The 27,176-nt window shown below is 43.4% G+C and overlaps 1 protein-coding gene across 1 annotated transcript; it reads left to right on the forward strand.

Annotated features, from left to right (window-relative positions):
* Positions 1 to 2,108: 2,108 nt before the first annotated feature.
* Positions 2,109 to 26,813, forward strand: TIMMDC1 (translocase of inner mitochondrial membrane domain containing 1). Its single transcript, XM_080919657.1, has 7 exons — positions 2,109 to 2,426; positions 5,051 to 5,216; positions 10,732 to 10,820; positions 12,678 to 12,745; positions 18,221 to 18,299; positions 23,515 to 23,625; positions 26,318 to 26,813. Exons 1-7 carry the CDS (start codon positions 2,233 to 2,235, stop codon positions 26,466 to 26,468), a joined length of 858 nt encoding a protein of 285 aa, XP_080775783.1. The 5' UTR covers positions 2,109 to 2,232; the 3' UTR covers positions 26,469 to 26,813.
* The last annotated feature ends 363 nt before the right edge of the window (positions 26,814 to 27,176 follow it).

Consider the following 27,176-nt stretch of genomic DNA (forward strand, 5'->3'; position numbering starts at 1 on the left):
ACTTGCCTGGCATAGGATCATTTCCCAGTACCACCTAAATGAAATTAGTCACCAGTTGTCCAAAGAACAAAAAGAGCTGTAGAGTTCGGGAAATCTATCTGGTACTCTAAGACCGTGTTTGTGTCTACTGGGTACAGGATCCTGGGGACATTTTGAGTTCTATGGAATGACTTTTAACATTTTATTTCATGTATTTTTATGTATATGAGCACTCCATCTTCATGCACACATCAAAGGAGGAAATCAGTTCCCATTACAGATGGTGGTGAGCCACCGTCTGGTTGCTGGGAATTGAACTCAGGATCTCCGGAAGAGCAGCTGGTGTTCTTACCCAACTGCTGAGCCATCTCTCCAGCCCCCATATGTAAATGATTTTGTCAGTGTTTGTCTCATGTTTGCCCTGCCCCATTCAAGTCTACCCTGATTCTAGAAAGATTCTAGCTCAAGTGCTTAAAAATCATTCCTAGGACCTCAAGTCTGAAATAAACGTACCCAACTTTTCTCACAGGTAAGCTAGACAGGCAACATTGATTTCGTTGGGCTTTCGGGCCCTGGGACCCTAATCCCAGTGCCCACATCTGAGAAACAGACCCAGCAGGCATCAAGCTAGAGCCAGGAATTGGGGTCTGAATTCTTCATCATTTAATAACTTGAGGCAGGTATGGATCGCTTAGCGTCTTTAGAGCTAATTACATGACTGCCAGGGCTATATACAAGAGAAACCCCATTTTGAACCCTCCTTCCCTCCAAAAAAAGGAATACTTAGCACCTACCTTATGGTATAGGCGGATTGGTAATTCATAAGTACAGAAATGAGTGCTCAGCTTCAGTCCCCTTAACGGAGATCAGCAAATTACACCAGCGCAGTAAATGCTGATGAGGGTTCATTTAAGGCACTTTTCTGAACATGTGTAGAGATGTCCCACAATCAACTCCCCCAGATACCATCAATATATCGTTATGAAAGTTGGTAGTCATTTACTTAGGTCCACGGTAGACGTGACAGCACCACGGAGTTGTATTTCCAGGGTGGTACTCTAACTAGGAAAAAGTAGGTGAAGGGGTCTGTGGTAAGGACCAATAGCTAAATTACACAAATTGATTGGGAATATTTTACCTTGGTAAACATTTTGTTTTGTCTTGGTGTTAAAGTGTGTGTCAGGAGTCCAGAATTGGGTGGATGGTACCCTGCCGCTGGAGTGCAGGCGCTTGTGAGATATCTAATATAGGTTGCAGGAACCATGCTGTGGAGTTTTCAGCTGGTCTTGTGAAGCCCTGAGTATATGGCCTAATCAGGTCTTGAACTGATAATCTTGCACCACTTTCGAAAGGCTGAAATTACGGAAAATAGACTTAAAAGCACATTAGCATTAAGTAACAGGAAACAATAGTTTCAGTTATTTAAAGATTTATGTACGCGAGTACACAGTTGCTGTCTTCAGACACACCAGAAGAGGGCATCAGATCCCTTTACAGATGGTTGTGAGCCACCACGTGGTTGCTGGGAATTGAGCTCAGGACCTCTGGAAGAGCAGTCAGTGCTCTTAACCGCTGAGTCATCTTTCCAGCCCAATTTCTGTTATTTAATAACTCTTATCTTCTGCCTTCTCAAGAGCGGCTAGCATATGGATATTTGTAGTGGAATCCGTGTCATGGAAAAAAATGCCCACAGCCGATATTTCAAAAGGAGTTTTCAAATCTTGAACCTATTCGGGTGCACCCTAATATTAAGGGAAAGGGGTAGACTCTGCTCCGCCCAGGAAACGTCTCAGGCCCACCGAGTGGGCGTGACTTAAAAGCACCTCGCCTGTTTCTTTCCTCACTGCACTTGCACTGAATTCTATGTGGCTTTCTGCCTCTTAATCGAGCCATCTTACATAAGTCCCTGAACAGCTCAAGCTGAGCAGGTTCGGAACACCAGAGCTACGGGGCAAACACCTTAGGACCTCACTGAGATCAACAAAACCACCGCCACCTCACTTCCGGGGCACGACTCCGCCCTCCCCCACCGGAAAAGCTTTCAGCCTGAGTTTCCTTATTCTGCCCCTTGGCCTTTGCGCTACTTGTGGCGGGACTTCCGGTCTAATGTTTCCGGAGAGTTTCCGGAAGCGAGCGGGCTGGGGACCGGATGTGGGGTTCTTGAATGTATCCCTACTGGGCTGTCTAGGTCACCCACTCCTACGGTACCCGCCGACCCCAGGGAGTCTGTCTCTCTGCGGGTAGGAGGGTGCCATGGAGGCACCGCCGTCCGCGCCTCGAAGTCACCTTTGCGGAGCCTGGAGTCCTTTCCCCCGAGTCTTTGCTGCGGGTGCTGTGGCTGCGGATTCCCAAGGCTTTGTGGAGGATCGGGAGCTGCCTTCCTATATCTCTGACCCAGGTTCCCCAGAATCCGGATGGGACCGCCTCCGGCAGCTGTTTGTCAAAGAGTAAAAATGCCTCGGGTGTGTGGGGAGGGTTGCTCGCGGGACGCCCGCAGCCTGTGCGGTCCCCAGTGAAACTAAATATTCTCTCTACCCTGAAAGCGTCCTTAAGTCCAACCTGGTTGACACTCAGGCTTTTGAGTCAGACTGATTCAGAGTCACACTCTTAAAACAGTATCGTTCTAGTGAAACCAATATCTTAATTTTACATACTAGAAAGATTGGACTAATCTGATTATTGTCATGTAGTATCACTAGAAACAAAATTGAGAAGTCTACATTATTATGTTTTTTTTCGTATTTCATTTGGTCCCAAACTTTGATCTTTCTTGTCCAGTATATACGCCAGAAGCTGGAAAGACAGAGAAAATTGTCAATTTATTATTATTATTTTGCATCAGAAACAAAATATAGTGACAGCTGATCTCTCTCGTCCTTTCTGCCCCCTTGTCCCCACCTCCATTTTTTAAGAATTAACGTGTATATGTGGGTCTGTATTTGGGTAAGGGTAGAGTCCAAGTGCCCTCAGGCCAGAGGTGTACAGATTCTCCTGGGTCTGGAGTTCCCTGCAATGCAAGTCAGCTGACAGAACTTAACTCGGGGCCTTTGTAAAACTAGTGCATGATCTTAACTGCCAAGCCATCTCTCCAGCCCCCCAACTCTCCTTTTCGAAGCACGTGTAAACCAAGCTGGCCTGAAATTCAAAGCAACAGTTCATTCTCAGCTTCCCAGATTCTGGGATTACACAGCCTTCTGGCCCCAGCCTCCCTTGCCCTGCTGGGCCTAGGTCAAAAGTTAAGACCTCATCTGCCACAGATGCTATACACCCAGATCTGTCTCCTTTTGCAGAACAGACTAAAATAAACAACGTGAAGAGTAAATGATTACTCCTCTATTACTATCACCTGGTATTTACTTAACTTGATTAATCTATAAATATAATGGTGAAAGTTTGTCTTTTCATGAAGTAATTTACTATATTGTGTTATCAAGTGATTAAATAAATTGGGACAAGGAAGCTGGCAGACTTGTGTTTAATGATTCTGTTAGTTTCCGCACCTTTTTAAAAATGTTGTGTATGGGTGTCTTGCCTGCGTGTATGGTCTGTGTGTCCCATGCCTGCTTGATGACAGCGTGAGCTGCCACGTGGGTGCTGGAAATGGAATCTGAGCCTTCTTGAAGAGCAGTGCGGGTGCTCGGATTGCTCCGGCTCGATGCTCCTCCTTACTTTAGATTGTCCTGTGCTGCCTACTGCATAGTACATTTTCTCAACATTTTTTTCTCCTGTTTTTAAAGTTTGACAGAGGGGTGCAGGCCTGTAATGACAGCACTTGGGAGGTGGAGGCAGGAGAATCGGGAGTTCCAGGCAATGGGGGATGTCAGTAAAGATGCTGCTCTCACTGTGTTCTTCAGGGAGCCTGGAACTCTGGGGCTCAGGGGTTTTCTTGCCTAGCTTCTCAAGCTTTGTGACTACAAGCAGGGCCGTTGTGATGGCTTCCGGTGCTTGTAGTGATAGTCTGAGTATGTCATAAAACCAGTGGTTAGAGTTTGACTTCTCTTTTTCAGAATGAGATTTATTTATTTTTTATTTCATGTGTTTAAATGTTTGCCTGCATTGTATGTATGTGCACTGTGTAGGTACTTCGTACCCAGGGAGGCTAGAAGAGTCAGATCCCCTGAAATCGGAGCTATAGACATGAACCTTTATGTGGGTGATGGGAACTGAACCTGGGTCCTATGCAAATGCCCTTAACCATTGAATGAGTCATCTCTCCAGACTCTGGGTTTTGACATCTTCAGAGTCTACATTTCAGATGTTTAAAATCCATGTTTTATATATAGGTCTTTAAAATCTCATGAGTTCAAACTGAGTGGTGGTGGTGTATTCCTTTAATCTCAGCATTTGGGAAGCAGAGACAGGAGGATCTCTGTGAGTTTGAATCCTGCAGAGCCTGGTCTACAGAGTATTTTCCATGATAGCCAGGGCTACAGAGAGAAATCTTGACCGAAAAACAAAATAAACAAAAAAGTGAACAAAAATCCCATGAGTTTATGTAGTATTTGTTAGCTTAGAATTTAAAAATGGAAATATTAGTCTTTATATTCAACTCAAAATTTTTTCCTTTATTTCTAGGTTTGTATTGTATTTTTAGAATTTAGAAATGGGGTTGTATTGTATATTTAGAAAAATAGACCTGGTTTTGCTAATGGGTTTTCATAAATGAGCATATTTGTTTAAACAACACCAGAAATTGTTACCAGTATCCTGGAAGCTCCCCTTTGTGCCCTTCTTCCTGAGGGAAATTATTGTGCTAGTTTTCTAACAGCATAGCCTGCTTTTGTTTAAGACAGAGGTATTGCTTTTTTACTTTCCATTTGTTTTTGGAGCAGGGTTTCATTATGTAGCACAGGGTAGCTGCAAACTCATGGGCCTCCCCTGCCCCAGCCTCCTAAATGCTATAATTACAGGTGTCCACTCAACTTGTGCTGCTTTTATATAACTGCATTAATTCACAAATGGATTTAATCAGTTCTGTGCTTAACAAAAAAAAATAAGGGGTAAGCATTTGCGATAATCCAAATGCAGTGTTTTATATAATGACCCAACAACATTTTCTTTTTGGTTTTAGTGAACAACAGAGAATCTCAAAGGATATTGACTATATCTGCAGAGCGGCAGTTTCAGCAGGCATCATTGGCTGGGCATATGGGGGAATACCTGCTTTTATTTATGCCAAAAACCGCTACATTGAGCAAAGCCAAGCAGAGATTTATCATAACCGGTTTGATGCCGTGGTAAGTATTGATGGCCTAATATCTAGGGACACACCAATTTACTCCCTTCGTATCTCGTTTCTGTTAGGCCTTGGGTTGGGAGGATTTTGGAATGTCGGGGTGAAGAATTAGCTCTCGTCTTACTAGCCATGGAAGTACAAATGCTAAGTATCTAGTTGAATTTCCTAATCCTTCAATTTATCTGTTTAGAAGAAAGATACGATTTTCTGGTTTAGCATCTAATAGTAGATTACATATTGAATTGGCCTCATGACTCCTTAGAATCCTTTAGTCAGTTACATATAAATACACACACATATATACACATACACACACACATACAGACACATACACATACACACACACACACACACACACACACACACACACACACACGGGTGAGAAGTGGAAAAAAAGATGTAGACTTGTTTTTTGGCAGGAGTACCTAGAGTCAGTATCTCAGCACCTTGCTTCAGAGGCACCTCTGTTTGTTCTCTGACTCTTGGGATGAATTTTACTTCTTTGATTAAGATTAAATCTTCCAAGTTCTTATATAAAATTACTGCCTTTTTATTTCGAGGAAATACATACTTTATAGATTCTTGTAAATATCCCATTTTCAATTCAACTCATTTTTACTATCATGATTGTCAAATAGCCTTTTGCTAATTCTAGCGTATTTTTCTATATTCATTGGTTAGTGTTGTGCTAAGTAGTAGTAGTCACCCAATTCTTTATATTTACTCGTCCATTTAATTGAGTAATAACTAATTGATTAATAATGTGTTGTTCTGAGAAATGTGCTAGGTAGCTTTGTTATTGTGTGAGTTTCAGAAAATACTGCACAGACCAGGGTAGCCACAAGGGATCAGTCATCTTTGGGAACACATACTTTATGTGGTCTGCTTATGAGCACTATGTTGGTATGAAGTTTGTGATTCCTATTTATAATTTATTTCTATCTGTGCATACTCAGAACTTATTTATTCTGTAGTTATACTCTATCGTTGTCTTTTTTTCTGATGTTCTCCTTGCCTTGTACTTGTGACATGTGGGTCCTTTCTAAGTAATTCCTCTGCGCCTGAGATGCTTCTTGTTTGTTTGATTGTTCTGTTTTAAGAGGAATCTTGCTTTGAGTCTAGTCTGGCTTTCCGCTCACAGTCATTCTGGCTGGCTGAGCATTTACTCTAATTCTAAGGAACTTTTCCTATTTATATTCTTGTTTTAGACAAGGTATCTTTCTGAAGTCCTGGCTGTTGTGCAACTTGTGATGGAGAACAGGCTGGACTCAACTCACAGAGATCGTCCAGGCTTTGCCTCCCCAGTGCTATGTTTAAAGGTGGAACCAAGATTTCTTTTAGGGAAGAATAGTATTTTGAAACCAAGACCTGGGTCCTCAGTGTGTTCTGCTCTTCCAGGGTATTGCTGCTTTTAGACTGCAGGCACCCAGAGTTGGGAACTGTGTTGTGTGTGTGTGTGTGTGTGTGTGTGTGTGTGTTGTGCTCTGTATGTGCTTTCAGACACCTGTCCGTATCGCCACCTATTTATTAAACGTTCAGACATAACTATTTTTTTAAGATTGATTGATTGATTTATTATAAGTACACTGTAGTTGTCTTCAGACACACCAGAAGAGGGCACCAGATCTCATTACAGATGGTTGTGAGCCACCATGAGGTTGCTGGGATTTGAACTTGGGACTTCTGAAAAAGCAGTCAGTGCTCTTAACCACTGAGCCATCTCTCCAGCCCAGATATAACTATTTTCAACATTTTACTTTTTAATTTGTGCATGTGTGTATTTATACTATGTATATGTGCCTACAGAGGCATCAAATCCCCTGGACCTGAAGTTGCAGGGAGTTGTGAGCCACCCTATATGGATGCTAGGGACCAAACTTGGGTCCTCTGCTTGAGAAGCACGTGCCCTTTGCTCTCTAACCTCTGTCTAGCTCCCCTATCCCTACAGTAGAAGGTTTGACTTGCCCAAGACCATACAGGGGTTAGGATCTTCACATGGGTTTATACACACTGTATCTCATGATACACCTGATGTAGAACCACTGTTTGATGGGTTAATAGATGAGAATGTGCTGTGCAGACAGCAGGCCTGTACTGACTGGTTTTGTGTCAACTTGACACTAGCTGGAGTTATCACAGAGAAAGGAGCCTCAGTTGGGGAAATGTCTCCATGAAATCCAGCTGTAAGGCATTTTCTCAACTAGTGATCAAGGGGGGAGGGCCCAGCCCATTGTGGGTGGAGCCATCCCTGGACTGGTAGACCTGGGTTCTATAAGAAAGAAGGCTGAGCAAGCCAGTAAGTGACATCCCTCCATGGCCTCGCATCAGCTCCTGCTTCCTGACCTGCTTGAGTTCCAGTCCTGACTTCCTCTGGTGATGAACAGTGATGTGGAAGTGTGAGCTGAATAAACCCTTTCCTTCCCAACTTGCTTCTTGGTTATGATGTTTGTGCAGGAATAGAAACCCTGGCTAAGACAAGGCCCTTCACCTAGGAAGTTACTGCTACCACCCTAATGACAGAGCTGGTAACCTTCCAGCTGAAGCTCTAGTCAGAACTAAAGCACTTTCCTCAAGAGAATGTTGGTAAATGTAAATGAGGTAATATGCTAACTTTTTATTTTTATTATTATTTTTAGTTTGTGTGTGTGTGTGCATGTGTGTCCATGTGTCTACGTTTGTGGAATTCAGAGCACAGTGTTGGGAGTCACCTCGTTTCCACAGTGCTCTGTGTACCCTAGGCTAACTGGCCCTCAGTTTCTAGGTGATTGTCCTGTTCTCACCCATGTCACTGGAGGAGTGCTGCAGCTCAGTTTCAGGCCACCGCACCCAGCTTTCCACACCTGTGTGGTCAGGCCTTAGTGGCTAGCTTCTTTACTGGCTAAGCCATTAGCTTATCTTTGGTTCATCTTTGCTTAAAGGGCTCTCAGTAAATCTTCTTTTCTTCTCTTTCCCCCACGCCTATGTTGCCTTACCTTAGTCCTTGCCTTTAAGTAGGCATTTCTTCAGCATTTGGTTTTTGTTCGTCTTTTCACCAGTTTCTCTTGAGTGTAACAGGCATAGCTATTGCTCCCTTTATAACTGTCATGGAGGTTACTACCCAATTGACAGACTGCTTGGTTGAAACTAGTACTGTTTGTTGTTGTTGTCCATGGTGTTTTTGTTTTTTAAAGATTTATTTATTTATTATTTTTTGTGAGTACACTGTCCCTTGTCACGTGCCCACGCTTCCCGCCGCTAGGAACAGGCGTGCAACAAACAAACAGATTCTTCTGCGGATAACCTTTATTGTACAGCACTTTGAGCAGGGGGCTTCTTGAGCAGGAAACTTCTCTCTGAGCCGGGGACTCCCTACCGGGTTCTACTGTTTAGGCGACTTCTCACGCGCAGTCCCCCACGTGCGATCTCTCTGTCCAGTCTCTGTTCACTCGGGATCTCCCGCAATCTCTTTTATCGGGTCTCTCTCCACGTGGTACCTCTCCGCCATCCCTCCACGTGGGGTCTCCCGCAATCTCTCCACTATCTTCCTCTCCTCCACTGTCTTTTTCTCCTCTCCCGTGGGGGAGAAAATGCACTGCTATATATGCCTAAGAGACTTGTGTTGCTACCTGATTGGTGCATCCTCCTGTAGCTCAATCACGTGCCCCAAGAGTGGGCTGTGACTTATGTGGTTGCCAAGCAACACGAGGGGAAAGGTTTTTGTAGGCTGAACAATGGGCGGGAAGCTGGCGCCATCTATTGGCGCCAACGGCTTCCTACAGTCCCTTTCTTCAGACACACTAGGAGAGGGCATCAGATCCCATTACAGATGGTTGTGAGTCACTATGTGAAGGCTGGGAATTAAACTCGGGACCTCTGGAAGAGCAGTCGGTGCTCTTAACTGCTGAGCCATCTCTTCAGCCCTGTTGTTGTTTTAAGATAGTGTCTTGATATGTAGCTCTGGCTGCCTGGGAACTCACTATGAAAGATTATGCTGACCTGCAACTCAGACTGCACCTGCCTCTGCCTCTGCCTCTCAAGTGCTAGGATCACAGGTGTGTGCACTATATCTGCTGAAATTAGCCTGTTTTTTTTTTTTTTAAAGGGGTGAATGTGAGGGTGACAGTGGATATTTTAGAATGTGTATGAGTATTTTGCCTACATGTATGTATATGTACCAAGGGCATGCCTGCTGACTGCAGGAGTCAGAAGAGGGTGTTGGATTTCATGGGATTGGAGTTGGGGATTGTTTTGAGTCACCATGTCATGTGAAGTTCTCTGGGAGAACAGCAAGTGTTTTTAATTGCTGAGCCATCTCTCCAACCCCATGTATACTTTATTAGTGGTACTTGAGAGTAGGACTCCCTAGACCCCTCTACTTCTTCTAGGGCCCTGGAATGGAAACTGAGGGAGATTACTGGGGTCTGAGTTGGGACCCAGCAACTCTGTTTTTCTCTGGTGTTCTTTGCTTGAGTCCAAAGCTTCCTTCTTGAAGGCTAGGTGAACCATGAGATTCACCACTCTGCTGCCTAGCCACATTGGTTGTCATATCAGAAAATGAGCGTGACAAAGAGGTTGAGGGCATCAATGGTGGAAGAGTGGGTATCACTGTTAAAGATAGGAGAGATCACCTGGTATTTGATGTAGCTCTGTGTGCATTTAGGGCAGCTTTTTTTTTTTTTTTTCTCTCTATTTCACTACTTTTTTGATGCCATTTTACTTGGCTACTTTCTTCAAGCAGCGGGTTAGATTCAGGATGGACTTATTGAGGGTAGGAACCGGAAAGGCCATGTCGGTAAACTTCTGTGGCAGTACCTGTAGATGCAGAACCATCCACATAGCCATTATATTACCATTTCCCAAAGTTGGGGTTCATGGTCTTCTGGGAGGCAGTAAGGAATAAACTGGCTGTAAGTTCTTCGGTGAGGCTCAAGTTGTCATGGATGACCTCGGGCCAGGGGTAGAGTAGGGTAAGCAGAGCAGTCAGTGGTATAAGAGATACTTATGTTCTTGAGTGAGTTGTCATACTTCTTGTTGTTCACATCTGCAGACAGAAGGGGAATGTACTGTGTACTAGGTGTAGGTTGAGCGTATTAATACCTCAAAGCCTGGGCTGGAGAGATGGCTCAGTGGTTAAGAGCACTGACTGCTCTTCCAGAGGTCCTAAGCTCAAATCCCAGCAACCACATGGTGGCTCACAACCATCTGTAATGGGATCTGATGCCCTCTTCTGGTGTGTTTGAGGATAGCTACAGTGTATAAATAAATCTTTAAAAGAAAATAAATCTCAAAGCCTGCCTCCACAGTGATAAGCTTCCTTCAACAAGGCCACACCTACCCCAACAAAGTCACACCTCCTAATAGTGCCTATGGCCAAGCATACACACACACACACACACAAGTCTGTGGGAGCCAGTCCTATTCAAGCCACCACACTGTAACTGAGTAATTTGCTATTGACATTCACTATTAAAGTTTTAGAATAAGGAAAATGTCAAGGTATCTTGAAACCTCACAGCATTTTAACAAATTGTCTTCAGCAAAGTGCACACCGTGCTGCTATGAGGGGCTTCATTCGGTATGGCTGGCGCTGGAGCTGGAGAACTGCAGCCTTTGTGACCATATTCAAGTAAGCTCTCGGTTGGGTAAGGGCTTCGTCTGCTTCTGACAGCATTGACATTGTCATTGTCCTGTTGCATCTCAGGCTGACCTAGAACTCAGAGCAGTCTAGGCGGACCTCAGACCGCCCTAGCCTTCCATGTCCTGGAATTACAGAGAAGTGCCATGCCCACGTCCTTTGAGCAATGTCCGAAGCCAGCTCAAACAACAGGTTCCCAGGACAGGAACGAGGATTGAAAGAAGAGACAAATTGTAACATGACTTCAGCCAGTTCTGAGGCTGAAGCGAAGCCTTCTTTATTCAGTCCTCTTTTAAACCACTTTAATGACATGAAGAAAGATAACATCAGTTCTGAGTCAGGGAACAAGCAAGTTAATGATCAGAAATGCTGTAAATGTCTTTCTGGAGGCCAGGTGGGAGAGATCAGGGACAAGAGGCGTGGCATCCCAAGAGACAAAGAGACTTCCGCACCTACATCCTGAACCTGCCAGGAGCTACAAAAGTAGATGTTCTGCCCTGAGCTTCAAATATAAATGTTCTTAATCCGGGCCACTTCCCTGAGTATAGGGCCAGAGTCAGATTTCTGCCTTTACTAGCTTCTGATTGTCCATGGTGATGTAAAAAATACCCGCCACCTACTGTCCAGTGGCACCAAAATGCTCTCCACAGAGCAAGAGGTCTTAAACTGAGCACTTACTTGAGAATATTCAAAATGCCTTTTGTGTGTGTGGTGTGTGTGTGTATGTGCATGCATGCACTATGTCTGTGCACACCTATACCATACTGTTCATGTGGCAGTCCAAGGACAACTTAAAGTCCTCTCCTTCCACCATGTCATTCCTGGGGATTGAATTTAGGTTGGACTTGGCAGCAGGTGTCTTTATCCACAGTCATGTCATTGGACCCATAATGCCTTTTGCTTAATAACTTGTATGTACATAATATGTAATAATGTACATGATAATATATACATAATAATGTACAAAATGATATACAGACAGAGTACTACAACTAGATGTCAAAATCGTATGTAGGACTTTTTTTCCTCCCCATATTTTGAGATGGGTTACTTGCTATGTAGCTCAGGTTGAAATTAAACTATGTCTCCGAGGCTAGCCTCAAACTTGAAATGTTGCCTTACTCTCCCGAGTCCTGGGATTATAGTGTGTCACCATGCCAGAGACAGAATCAGAGTCTTGAAGAAAGAAAAATTCTACAAAGCTCTTCTTTATAAGTTGCTGTTTCTGAATGAATAATTTGCCCTGGGGATTTTATTGTTACATTTTTCAATAGGTTTATCTAAAAACTCATAGGCCTATTAGTCTAGAATATGCTGAAGGGGCCTAGACATGAGCTAGAGATTGAAATAATAGGACTGTTGTTCTTGTTTTAAAAACCTTTTTTGTTTTTATTCTATGCATACATATTCTGCGTACTTGCATCCTGTGTGGGGGAGGGGTGTCAGATTCCCTAGAACTGGAGTTACAGACAGTTGTGGTGGGTGCTGGGAATTGAACATGGGTTCTTTGGAAGGTCAGCCAGTACTCTTAACCACTGAGCTGTCTCTCCAGTCCCAGTTTTGTTTTTTTAAAGACAGAGTCTCAAGTAGTTCAGTCTGTCTTTGAGCTTGACATGTAGCTGAGGAGTAGTTAGAATTTCTGGTCCTCTTGCCTCCAGATTAAATGGTTGGGTTAGAGGCATCAGCTACCATGCCCAATCTGATGTGGAATGGGGATTGACCCCAGATTGTCATGATAAGCAAGCCCTCTAACAACTCAGCTACCTTCTCGTTTCTAAGTAACTGTCAGGAAATGAATGGCATGTACTTCTTGAGTGAAATGGTTTTATTTTTCTCCTCTCTTGCTAGCACAGTGAACACTGGACTAACTGTGTATCGAAATAAAGATGCCTTGAGCCATTTTGCTATTGCAGGAGGTAAGGTGGTTTTATTCTTGTTCACATTTTAACTTCAAATATGGCTTAGAATATATAGGATTTACGAATCAGAAATATGAATTTTTTATTGGCTTCACACTATATCTTATTCAACATTCACATAAAAATCTATTTACGGATAGCCTCACATCTGACCCTTGTTGGTTATTACAACAGACAGGATCTTTGCTTTCATTACATGTTGCCCATGAGGGTGGGCAACAACAGACCCTATGACAGAAAGTAACAAGTAGGTGTGTCATGGTATGACGTGGACAGGGTGTTAGAGGACACCTTTCAGCCATGTAAGCTGACAGCTGCAGACTGTGGAGGCAGTGGGATAAACAGGGCATCTAGAGGAAATTTTCAGAGTGTTCTGTGGAAGCAGGTGGGTGTTTCAAGCACAAGGAAGGGAAGTAGCTTGAGGTGAGACTGGGGTGTGAAGTAGGAAGGATGAGATCTTCTCATGGTAAGAGTTAGAGTTTAGTAAAGCTCTTTTCTTTAAAAAAAAAAATTATTTGTTATATACACTGTAGCTGTCTTCAGACACACCAGAAGAGGACATCGGATTTCATTACAGATGGTTATGAGCTACCATATAGTTGCTGGAATTTGAACTCAGGACCTCTGGAAGAGCAGTCAGTGCTCTTAACCATTGAGCCATCTCTCCAGCCCTAGTAAAGCTCTTTTCCTCTGGCAGTAATACACCATTTAAAATGGAGCCTAGGAGGCAAGGGTGCTAACAGATGCCTCTCCTCCTGGCACATGGAGCCCTCCAGAGCAGAGCACAGGAAATGCTATGTCCAGGAAGTTGTCTTAAACCGTCATTGTCAGGGACTCCTATCACCAGAAAAGGCAATGATAGGGATTTCTGTGAGCTCAGGAAAGACTAATGTGGGCCTTTCCTTTGGTTGCTTGTGACTTCTTGTGGGCACAGAAAGTAAAAGACAGAAAAGATAAACTGAAGTTTAAATGCATTTTCTAAGCACAGACAAACTTGTTGGCTAAAGGTAGAAGCTTTAGTCACAACTTACTGACTCTTCCCAGGAAGAAGACACAAAAATAATAAAAGCTCAGAACAGACATCAGTGGCTGTGCTCTTGAGGAAAATACGTAGATGTGATGATGTAGGCAGATCACTACCGAGCGGAGCACAGCATGTGAGGGACAGGGGAGAGCTGTCCATTTCAAGCTGAAACTCATAGCACACCCATAATCCCAGCACTTGGGGAGATGGAGGCAGGAAGATCACAAACTCACACTCAGTCTTCTCTACATAGAGAGTTTGAGGCTAGTCAGGCCTACATGAGCCTTTGGCTCAGAACAAAAAATAAGTTCATTTTCAACAGTAATAACAGCAAGACATAGAAAATGGGAACTGGGCTGGGATTGGAAATCTGGGAAGTGGGCAAGGGTTGGAAAACGCCTCTGAAGGAAACTATCTCTTGGACAGAGGTCACAGAGGGTCAAGAAATGTCAAAGCCTAACAGTAATGAGTCATCACACATCACATGCAGATGGATGAAGATGGGAAATTGGAAAGTAGCTGGTGTTGGTGATGCAGCCGTGGGAATTAAATAACAGTTCACTGCAGGGTTAGGGACAGGACTTAGTGGGCAAAAACATTTGCTGTGCAGATGGAAGGGTCTGAGTTCAAATCCTCAGAACCCATGTGGGAGCTGGATACAGCATAGGTATCTGTAATTCCAACATTCCCATTGGGAGATGGATATAGAGACGGGAATGCTTACACACATGTACAGCCTGGCCAGTGTGCTGTAAGTGATGGAAAAACAACAAAGACACGCTTGCTTCAAAAGAGGAGTGGGGCTGGAGAGATGGCTCAGTGGTTAAGAGTACTGACTATCCTGAGTTCAAGTCCCAGCAACCACATGGTGGCTCACAACCATCTGTAATGAGATCTGATGTCCTCTTCTGGTGTGAAGACAGTGACAATATACTTGTATTAAGAAAATAAATAAATCTTAAGAAAAGAAAGGGTCTTTCTGTGTAGCTGTCCTGTAGACTAGGCTGGCTTTGAACCGAGAGCTCCACCTTCCTCTGTCTCCCAGGTTCTGGGACTAAAGGTGCTCAGCTATACTTTTTTTTAACGGATACAGTTGAATGAACTTGAAGCAAGATCAGTATAGTTTTCTCTCAGAGAGAGTTTGAAGAGTGAAGGAAATAATCGGGTGTGCTTAGATGAAAGGGACACCAGAAACAAGGGGGGAAAGACACACATAAGTAACCTCTCCAGATTCGAACATGCTAACCTGTACATCTAAAAACAGCCACAGAGATTCACACCTTCAGAGCTTAGCTTAAGCTTTTGAAGGTTTTTGACCGAGCCTTGATTTTTATGACTTAAACATGCCCGTGTTCATTTCTCTCTGACGCTGTGCCATCCATGAGCGCTTCCATGCTTCCTGCTCCGCAGTCAGGAAGCCCTGTTTGGCCCTGGCAGGAACAGCTTAGCTCTCCAAACGTCACCGCAGACCCTGAACGAGAATCTGTGTCTCTACACACTGGAAACACTAAGTGCCTTTTTCATCTTAGTTTTTAAATGAAAAGCAATTTTAAATAGAGGACTTGATAAAAAATGAAACACCTGCCTAAAGTGCTGATTATATATGAGCATAGCAAAAAATTCCCTAAAGAATTAAGGGGATTTGCCACCATAAAATCAAGACATGAATTAAATTACGTGTGTGTGTGTGTGTGTGTGTGTATGATACTTGGGGTTGTTTGCAGACATGTGGAAAGAAGTCACATTGCAACAGCGTTCAATATAACAAAATTTACGATTCATTAAAACAAGTAAAATTTGATAAAATATTAGGGGAAATAAGCTGCATGTATGTTGACTCTGAATAGGAAGATGTGTGTATATCTGTATGTTTATATGTGTGTATTTTAATGCATTTAAGTTACACAGAGAAATGTAATTTAAGTTACACAGAGAAATGTAATTTAAGATGGCACTTTTAAAGCCTGTGAAATCGGGAAACAAACACTGAATGCAGATCCATACATAGGTTGTACATGCCTTTAATCTGAGCTCTTGAGACACTGAGGCAAGAGAATCACAAATTTAAGGCCAATGTGGACTACATAGGGAGGTCCAGGCCAGCCTGTACTGTCCAAGATATAAGAGCCGCATGCTCCTTTCCCAAAACAGTAAAACCCAAAGCCATTCTTGCACATTTCTGATTGGAGGTAACTATTTGGTAACAGTAAAGTAATTTAAGTTCAAAGCCTTAAAAATGTTCATACCCTGGTATATTAATCAGGAGGTTCTAGAGTAACACAATTTGTAGAATGAACCTCTCCGATAAAGAGGATTTATCGTGGTCCAGGTAAACAATGGTGGCCTATGAACTGAAGGGCCAAGAACCCAGTTGTTCAGTCCATGAGGCTGGATGTCTCAGCCGGCCTCTGGTGTACACCAGAGTTCTGAAGAAGTGGTTCTAGTCAGTGAAGGAATGGCTTTGCTGGCCTGTCAGTAGCAAACAGGCACAATAAAAGCCTCCTTCTTCCATATATAGGCCTCCAGCAGGAGCTGGGGCCCAGATAAGAGGTGTGTGTCTTCCCACCTTATCCCCTTTACCGGTTTCCTCTCCAGAAATCCCTCATCCCACCCCCATCCCCCTGTCTCTATACCCTCCCACTCCCACCTCCCCCCTCTGGCACTTCCCTACACTGGGGCATCAAGCCTTCATAGGACAAGGGGCCGCTCCCATTGATATTTGACAGGGCCATCCTCTGCTACATATACAGCTGGAGCCATGGGTCATGCCATGTGAACTCTTTGGTTGGTAGTTTGGTCCCTGGGAGCTCTGGGGGGTCTGGTTGGTTGATACTGTTGTTCTTCCGATGGGGTTGCAAACCCTGGACTGAAGGAGTTGTTTCCTATTTCTAAAATCTATTTACTATTTTCTGAATCTAATACCAAATGTTTGTCTCAAAAAGTAAGTACTCAGATCTTGCTTTTGGAAATGAAAAAAAAAAAAAAGTGGATCATCTTATTTTCCAAGTAAGCGCATAGGGGTATGTCCCTCTGGGGTTTTAGTTAATCTCAGGTTAAGTTGACCACCAAGAATAGCCATCACACCTGGAGACGGGAGAGATGATTCAGCAGTTAACAGCAGATGTACTGCTCCTACCCCTCCCAAACACACTCTGAAGTCAAAATTTATCTTTAAAGTAAAAATGTTCATACCTCTTGTCCCAGAATTCCATTTCTGTGAGTTCATCTTAAAGAAGTGGTCACATGTATAAATGTTTATGTGCAAGAGTGCTTTTATTTATATACTCACAAACAGAAAACTGTTGTTGAGACAAAAAAAAAATGTGGTATGTCCATGCAATAGAACCAGTGGGAAGCTTTAATATTGAAAGTTGAAAATTTAATGATAATGGAATTTATTAATATATTCAGCAAAAATTAAAGCTGTGTATATGTAAAACATGGCCTCATTTTGTTTCTTAAATATTTTGTTCAGAAGACTAACAATGTACTATTTCTGAGTAATGAGATTAAAAGTGGTTTTTGTTCTTGTTAATTTAGAAAAAAATAAATATATAATAGTTAAACAGAAACATAAATCTCAGACTAAACACCTAAATTTTTTTACCACGTAAGATGCATTAGTTGTAAAGAGGAAAAGTGGCTGGGATGTTTGGAGTGCAGTCATTAGAACGCCTTGTTTGCTGGGTTTATTCCTGGCACACATGCACTCTAGGTGATGGTGCGTAGCTACTGTAAACTCTAACTAAGAAAGTAGAGGACAAAGGATCAGAAGTTCAGGGTCATTCTCAGCTCCCTACTGAGTTTGAAGCTAAAATGGGTTACATGAGACCCTGTTTTTAAAAAGGAAAATAAACTGTCCTAGAAATAGAATTCTGGTGAAAAGAGTTGCACTCCTTGTATTGGTCAGCAGGTGGCACTGTATGCTAAATGCTGCCTTTGCAAGTCTGACTGCAGTGCAAGCGGTATAGAGGGGTGATGAGGCTAGAAGGCATAACCGGGGACAGGTGAAGGGGTTCTTGTTGCTGTTGCTTCTTGTTGGTGGTCAGACACTTGGGAGGCAGACGTAGGCAGTGCCCTATGAGTTAGAGGCCAGCCTGGTCTACAAACTGAGTCCCAGGATAGCCAGCTCTATACAGAAAAACCTGGCTTTGGGGGTGTGGGGATAAAAGGTGAAAGATGTGGAGAAAGGTGAAATAAACTGTCAGCTTTTAAGAGGAAATGGGAAAGAAAGGGACTGGGATTAGAGCCATAGGAGAGACTGAGGATTCATATTTACAAAATATCTTTTTCCTCTGACTGTAGAGTAGGCAGAAAGTTAGCTTATTGCTACATCGTTCATGCTGGGTTGAGAAAGCTCACATAGAGGTCTCAGTTCATACTGTAAAAGAATAGAAGTGTAGCATCTGAACATGATTTAACATGCCTTTTTTTTTCCTTTTAAATAGCTGTCACAGGAGGTCTTTTCAGAATAAGCTTAGGTGTTCGAGGCCTGGTGGCTGGTGGTGTACTTGGAGCTTTGTTGGGGTAAGTGCTAACTTGGTTTAGTAACTGTCTTGTCTACCCAAGGGATTAACTAACTGTAAAGAACAAACTTAGTCCTCAGAGACGTGAAAAGATGTATGTCTTGTTTCAACAAGGGCTGTGACTATTCAGTTCCTTATTCCTAATCCTAACCCTTATCCTTATATTCAGTTATGAGAGGATTGAATCCAAATGCTTTTTAAACTTAACAATTGTGGGTTTGTGTGTGTGTGTGTGTGTGTGTGTGTGTGTGTCTGTGTGTGTGTCTGTGTATGTGTCTGTGTGTGTGTCTGTGTGTGTCTGTGTGTGTCTGTGTATGTGCCCAGGAAGTTTCGGGTCCCTTGAAGATGTGATCCAGGCAGTTGTCAGCTGCCTGGTTAGGTGGTAGGAATGGAAAAAAGTCAGGTGCTCTGCAAAAACAGTACACACTCTTTACCACTGAGCCGTATCCCCAGTTCTGACTGTCTACTTGTTTTATTTCTAGTTATCACAGTGTAATTAAAACAATAAGTAACAACTCAGTGGAGGCAAATAAGATGCATATTCAAGATTCCTTTTCACTGGGTAAATATGTGTAAATATCACCAACACCTGACATTACTTGTAAACAAAGTATCCATAAGGAGCAAGAAAAATGACCAGAAAATTGTTCATACAGAGCATGTGTGCTGTAGCATGTTAAAATTGTATTTGTTTTGTTTAGCTGCACACACTGTTGGTAGAGTGTAAGGCTGGACAGGTAATGTCGGTAGGGAGCTGCCTCAAACTAAAGTGGAGCACACCTGTGGTCTCAGTTTTCAACACAGCTCCCAATGACCTGGTGACCTCAACCATAAAATTATTTTCTGGCTACCTTATAACTGTAATTTTGCTACCATTGGGAGTTGCAGTGTTATAACCCCTGTGAACGGGTCATTTAACTCCCCAGAGGAGTCAAGACCCACGGGTTGAGAACCACTGAATTAGGATACAAAGACGGGCTTCAAGGTCATCTTTGGCTACATATGTGAAGCCAGCTTGGGCTGCAGGAGACCTTGTCTTAAAAATAACAGTAAACCAAAAACAAATGGTAAAACTATTACATGATCCAGCTGTACTGTTCCCTGGCATGTACCAGAAGGAATCTGAGACAAACTGTTTAGGTCTGTCATCCGTATCTCCTCACTGGGACTGTAACACTCCCTTTCTGTTCCTAGAGGCTACCCATCTTTCTCATGGGCTGTCCATGTTCAGAATAGCAGTATCTCTCCTCACACTGAATCCTCTGCTCCTTCGCAGTCATAGGAAACAGCTTTTCAAAGAGCTTGCCTAGATAATCTTGATTAAAGCAGAACTGCAGAATCCATATTTCCATGCAACATGGCACAACCACAGGGGATCCAGTGACAGTGGGATAGAGACAGTGGGATCCAGGAGAAGGGACCCTAAACATGAGGTGGACTAGAGTCTCACGCATTGTCCAACTTTATTCAGAGCATCAGATAGTCATACCCCGAGGGTCAAGAGGAACCGGTGAGTAAAGTGGACAGTTACAAGCACGGGTCACTCGTGGCAACAACCTTTCCATAGAGACAGTTGAATTATAACAGCAAGCGACAGGGAGTGTCTTGACAGACTCACCCCTATCCATCCACCTGGGAGGGGCACAGACCACATTCCAAGAACAGTTTTGTGTTTGAAGAAACTGAGGTCACAAGACTTGTTTTGGAGTTTTCTCATAAGCACTCAGTCTTCACTTGAAGACTGGGCGGTGGTCCAGCAGCAGAGGGACTAGGACAGCAGGCGTGGGGAAACTTTAGGCTTCTCCCTGCCACAGTCCCAGGGCTCTCTGTTCAGTTCCATTGCAGCTCTTTTCCATGTGATTAGGAAGGGGACCACGTAAACATCCGTCACCCTGTCCCCAGCTGTCTTTGCTGCAGTGGCTTGAACAGTGCCTGCCATCCTTGCGGCCTGGGTTTAGGAAGTGCTTACAAAGGCAGCCAGGTTCTAGCCATTCTCATGCCTCTTCTGAATGAGGTATCCTTCCTCTGCTTACCCACCCCACCATCCCACCACTTTGTCAGGGTGAGCGACACTGTCAATTACGGTTTTCTTTTTTGGAGGGAGGGGACTGGGAGGTTTGAGATGCTTTGTAGGCTAGGCTAGTCTTGACCTTGGCTTTCTGAGTGCTGAGATTCTAAGCATGATTTATCACACACAGCTACATTTATGGATTTTATTTTACAAGTTTTTTTTTTTTCAAAACAGGATTTCTCTGTATAGCCTTGGCTGCCCTAGAACTTATTCTGTAGACCAGGCTGACCTTGAATTCAGAGATCTATCCACCTGCCTCTGCCCCTCAGTGCTGGGATTAAAGGCCTGTGCTGCTCTCACCCAGCTGATTACAGTTTTTTAGTTTAATGAAAACCTGCTGCTAATATTATTTGTTGTATTGGTAGTACATGAGCTTGGTTTGGAGGAAACATTGTTGACACTAGTCGGAAAAAGTTTCACGATAGGGTCACTAGCTCAGGCTAGCTCAACCTCCCCATGTAGCCAAGACTGAGCCTGAACTGAAGGCAGTGGGATTACAGACATGTGCACGTGCCATTTTATTCTGCTCTTATGCAGTGCTGGAGAGAGAACTCAGGAATATATGCATCTTAGATTACCCCTCTGTCAAACCAGCAGAAATATGTTACATTTATCATCTTGACTATTTTTATTAGTTTTAAGATTAGCATACAATGAAACATGACATTTTCATGTTGCTGTACATCTCATCCCTATAATGTTTTGTCTTAAACCTGAAACCGTATTTGTTTAGCTATGATTCCTCTCATTACTCCCCCCAGCTATGGCAGCCTTTTTGCTTTCCGTTCTGTATAACTTTGTCGTGGGAACTAGAATCAGACAGCATTTGAAGGAATGGAATCACAACATTGTGTCCTTTTGTAACTGGCTTAGTCACTTAGGGTACCAACATGCTTGAGATTTATTTACATTGAAGCATGTAATGGTTTCTTTTTTTAATTCTCTCCCTCAACCCCTCTCTGTGAGGCATTTTTAAAAAGTCCATTCTGCCGATGTATTTTTGGATTTATTTTGTTTAACAAAAAAGAAAAATGTAAATGAGATTATTGAAATTCTGGCCATAGAGAATTTGACTTATAAAATGTTTGTCTTGAGAACATAAGAACTAAATTCTGTTTATCCCTATGATGATTATCTAAATCAGTTTCTTTGGTGGACACACATATATATTTTGTATACACATGCATTATGTTCATGGGTGTTGGGTGTCTTCCTCAATCACTCTCTACCTTATTTTGTTTGTTTGTTTGTCTGTCTGTCTACTTTTGTCATACTGGTGTTCAAACTTGTCCCACAGATGAGGGCTTTACACTAAGCTATGTCTTCAGTCCCATTCAGTTAACTTTTAAAATGGAATCACTCACTGAAGCTGGAGCTCACTGATTGGCTAGACAGGGTAGTCATCAAGCCCTCAAGACCCCCCTGTCTCTGCCTCCCCAGTACAGGGGCAGAGGCACATGCTGCCACACCTGACTTCTTACATGGGTGCTGGGCTTCCAAACTCAGGCCTTCTCTCCAGGCCCAAATGAAACTGTTTTGTTTTGATGTTTATTTACTTTTATTTTATATGTATGTATAAGTGCATTCTTACTACTCTCGAAGGACTAAATAGGTCATTAGGTCCTTTGAAAGCAGTGTAAATCAAACCTGGGTCCTTTGCAGGAGCAAGTGCTCTTAGCTACTGCCCCTATGTCAGTCTCCTAGGACACAGCTGGTGACATCACAGCTGTCAGTTATGCCAGGCTCTAGAGTGTGAAGATGCTTAATGGCTGTCCCTCAAAGCTGCGGCTTCGTTCTTCTACCAAAGGTTCCCACCACACATCTTCCCCTCCAGGGCTGGAGCTCTACAGATGAACTAGCCCTTGCATTTCCCATCTGTCTGTCTTTTTAACTATTTATTGATTCTTTGTGAGTTTCACAGTATGCACCCCAGTCTCATTTATCCCCCCATCCCCTGGTATCCACCCTCAGCCCTTGCAGCTTTTCCCCACTCCCAAATACAAACACACACATACGAGGAAAGAAAGAAACAAGCATAGAAAGTAAGTACCTGTGGAAGTGGTAGTGCATCACTGTGCCCCACAGTGCAACCCTCTGCCCATACACCTTCACTTGCAAATGTTCATTGCAGTGAGCCTTTGGTCTGGTTCAAGGTCTCTATCTTCTTTGACATTTATCAATATTGGATTCTCCCTAGGACTCCTCCCAGTTTTCCTGATGTTGCCCTATGTCATGTCATGGAGATCCTGCAGCTTTGGATCAGTTGGACTGACCCTTACATGTGCCCTAACAGTTCACAGATGATATAGAATTAATTTGTCCTAGATCTGGGCCAGGGTGGTAGTTGACCTGGTCAGCTCATTGGCTCTCACCTTCACCACCAGAGTGAGCTCTCCAGCACTGCTTCAGCTAAGTCACCCAGTGCCATCTTGGCAGGAGGCAGGGTCCCATACTCAGACCTCCAGAGCCAGCTCCACTGTGCTGTCCAGTCAAGGTGTGAGGCCCACTCTCCCAAGTGTTGTAGCTGTCAAGGGGCTGGGCCAGCCCTCCTCTCACACCCTAGACGCTGGCTTACCCAGTCCTCCTCCCCCAGGATAGCTGTGTTGTGCTGCCCAGACTAGGTGCAGAATCCATGCTTCCACCAGTGAAGGGCAGGGCCAGCTCTCCCAACTACCACAGGAGAGGGGCAAGGACTGGGGAAGGCATCACCCCCTTTCCCCACTTCACTTCATGGCAGATGTGTAGCAGGGCCAGTTCTCTTGTGCTCACACCCACCGGGCCAGCTCACCTGCTCCCTTTCCACCAGGGCTGGCTCAGGTAAGCTACAGGACCTGCTCTCCTGAGTGCTGCAGCCAGCAAGGGGCATGGGCAGGGCCAGCTCTTGTGGCCCAAGTGCCAAAGGACAAGGGAGCCGTTGGTTTATTTCTTATTCATGATTTAACAAATAAACCATTTCTAGACCTATTGCTATTTTATGCCAGTCAAAGAAACTACAGTGATTGTTTTTCTTCATTGTATAACCCAGGAAGAATATTACCTTAATTTTTTTTTTGTATCTGACAGTGCACAAGTGGCTCTGCTGTAGGGCACTCCTGTGTTGAGCGAGCTAATGACTTTCTCCTTGAACTTTGTGTTTTCCCCTCAGCACGCCGATGGGAAGCTTGTTGATGGCCCTTGAGAAGTACTCTGAGGAGACAGTCCAGGAGAGAAGACAGAAGGACAGGAAGGCACTGCATGAGCAGAGACTTGAAGAATGGTAAGGAGCCTGCAAAGGCTGATGGTCCGACTTCCTAGCATGGCCCAAATAATGGCTGAGGTTCTCCGGAGCATTGTTCAGGTCGGAGCTACCTGCTTTTCCTGAGTGTCAGGGCTTCTAGTCTTTGCTGTCTACATCTGTTTCATTAGGGAATAGGAAAATGAAAGACACTGGCTTATTTTTTAACCTGACCAGCCTATTTCTTTAGGTCTGTCTGTCCTTTCTTTCTTGGAACTTCCTACCTTCCTTCCTTCCTTCCTTCCTTCCTTCCTTCCTTCCTTCCTTCCTTCCTTCCTTCCTTCCTTCCTTCCTTCCTTTCCTTCTGAGCCTCTCTCTGATCCATGAAGGAATATGACTAGTCCAACCTTGTGCAAATCTTGTGCAGATGTTCACAGCTGCTCTGTGGCCACAAGCCTGTACTGAGACTTGGTCTCATGGGGGGAAAGTAAAAATGCTGTATGGTAACTGTCCACATTTGAAACTTACTTCTGGCTGTAGTCAAAGGGCTGAAGTAGATAAAATAGTTGTTCACGGATGGGTGCTACTGTGATGCATCAAAGTGTTTGCTTTTATTTCATCATTTCATGTGCTACAGTGTGGTTTTTTCTTGTCTTTTTTTATTTTTAGTGTTGGAGACTTCCTAGGATCTTCTCAATGCTAGACAAGTACTCTATCCATGAACTATTATCTCTAGACACCTTTTAGTTTTTGTTTTGAGACAGTGTCTTACCAGGTTGTCCAGACTGGCCTTTGAACTCCTGGTCTTTTGTGAGCCTCCTAGTAGCTGCAATTACAGGTCTACCAACAGGCCTGACTTAGTAACCTCCATGTTTAGGGTAGGATGGTGAGACTGCTGACTGACTGTCGCAGCTCAGCCGCTGCTGTCTGCACGTTTGAGTGCTCGTGTTCGTCACGGTTTAGTCCTGGGTGTCTGAGATGACATCTGCCATCATTGCCACTGCTTTTCTAATTGGTCAGATAAGCAGGTTTTTTCCAGGAATTTTATTTGAAATGTTTTTGTGTTTTACACACACACATTTGTAATTACAGATACACATTTGTAATTGCACTAAGTAGGCCTCTTCCCAAGGACTTAAATTGCTGCAGGAGAAAAAACATTAATTTGGAATCAATAATACCTTGAAAACTGAGCTTAAATTTCAGCTTGACTGTAAATTAGGTTTCATTGTTTATTTTGAGAGTCTCAGTATTTAGCTCAACCTAGCCTTAGACACCTAACAGTCCTGCCTCAGCCCCCTGAATACTGGGATTATAGGTATGTGCTACCTTGAGGACATTATTTAGCTGTGACTGTGGTACTTTCCATAACTTTAAGTCCTTAGTTTATCCAGCTGCTTTAGGGACAGAATGTACTCCAGGTCTGTATGGTAAGAGAGCATGTGGGTCACATGGTTGTCTAGGCTCTAGAATGAAGCATTTAAATTCTAAGTGGCAATATAAAATTTAATATTGCGAATTATTAAAACCATGGAAACATCTACTTATTTTTAGTGCCCCAAATGTCACAGAAGCCTTCTTTAAAAAAAAAAAAAAAAAAAAAAAAAAAAAGGATTAGAAAGGAAAGAGTATTAGTTATTTGGTTATGATACAGAACAGTATGAAAGAATTAACATTTGGGGAGATACAAACAAACAATGGTTATATTCCAATTTAAAAAGAAGGGGAAAAATATGACAGTTTAACAGTGACAGCAGTAACGTGAAACACAATAAGTAGGGAGTTCTTCAGCCAAGAAGAACAATGTTGACAGTTGTTCTTGAAGCTGGAGAGAGGACACTGGCCCTTCCAGAGGACCGAGATTTGGTTCCGAGTGCCCACATGGCAGCTAATAACTGTCCGTATTTTGGGGGAATCTGATATCCTCTGCAGGCATCAGACATACATGTGGTGCATAGACATACGTGCATCAAAACATGCACACACATAAAATAACATTTTCTAAAAATTTAAATATATAGCTTACATGTGTCATGTACATAGTATTTCTAAGAAGAGTTAGTTCAGATGTTTATGTGACTTTATATTTGTGCCTTTGTGCTTGAAAATAATAAGGAGAAATGGTTTTTAAAATTGTACTAGCAGAAAATAGAGAAGACTGGACATAGGTGGGGTAGAAGAAGGGTCAGATTGGAGTGGGTTGAGACAAGTTGTAGGCGGCCTTGGTAATCAGAGGTGCTAAGGTTCTAATTAGGAAAAGACCTGATCTGTTAGAAATCTGATTCTACTCTTCATAAATAACTATGTGTACAGTTATCCTATATGATTTCACCCAGATTATGATTGCATAGTATTCATGAGCCACAGGTCTGGTGGGAGCATTTACATAGTGGCAGAGGCTCCCAGTCCCTTAGGTCTGAAGGGTAGGAGAGCAGCCCAGCTTTGAGATGTAAGCCTTAGCACAGGTTCATTACTCCTGGAAGAGCTGCAGGACAGTGACCCGGAATATGGTAGTCATGCAGTGTCCGTGTTTCATGACTGGAAATGACGGTCACACTGAAAGTGGAGCATCGTAAGAGAGAGAAGCAAGTCTGTATTGTGAATGCAAGGACCAATATTTGCTCATAAGTTTCAGAACAAAGCAGAGGGTGTGACAGATACAGCTGTTGTTTGCAGTTTTTGAAGACACAAGTGCTAAAGCAGCACTTGATATGTGTTTGTCTTTTGATTGTAGGAGAAGCAGTCTGCAAGTCACTGAGCTCCTCCCTAAGGAAATTGAAAGTGGTTTAGAGAAGATTCAACCTGAGAAAGATGCTGAGAGAATCGAGGAGCTGCTAAGCCTCCCTAGGAACCCTTCATCACCAGATAAACAGAGCGAGGACTGAGGACCAGGGGTCTGTGCTGGGAACACCCGGCAGGTGTGAGTGCTGGCAGCCGTGGTAGCGGTGACTTGTCTTCCAGAGTCAGTCACTCAGTGCTGGGCAAGGTGTCACTGACGGTTACTCCAGCTGCTTGGGAGGCTGCGAAAGGAAGTTGTGGGAGGCTGGCTAATGAGAACCTGGTTCAGACATGTGCACCCACAAAAAAACAAACAACAGAACCAGAAAACAACCCAAATATTCTGATTTATCCTGATCATTGATCCATCTAAATACTTTGACATTTCTCTATCCTGCTAGATTTTATACAAGTAAAATTCTTCCCCAAAGATTAAAATTGTGTTGTCTGGATTCACACCTCAGTCTTTTAAGAATGTTCTCTTGGAGTAACTAAAAGAAGAAGGAGCTAGATAGAGAATGGCTAATCTCTTCTTTTGGCCCTGAGATAGTGTGGGCCTTTGTGCATTTAGTTGTTTGGATTTTTTTTTTTTTAATAAGAATAAAAGGTGATCCCTGCGCCTTTCGAATGTGATTTGACAAACTGGAAGCAGGTGGGTATTATTAAAGAAGCAATCCGGCTTAGTTTCCTCTCCCACATTGCCAACAGAGCATCTGTGCAGCAGTACACAGAGGACGCTTACATGAGACATGCCATCCCTACCATATGGAGCTGCCTGAAAGAGGCCATCCTATAGATTTCAGCTATGGACAGTC

The sequence above is a fragment of the Micromys minutus genome, assembly GCF_963924665.1.
Source record: "Micromys minutus genome assembly, chromosome: 7".
In the NCBI taxonomy this organism is placed as follows: Eukaryota; Metazoa; Chordata; class Mammalia; order Rodentia; family Muridae; genus Micromys; species Micromys minutus.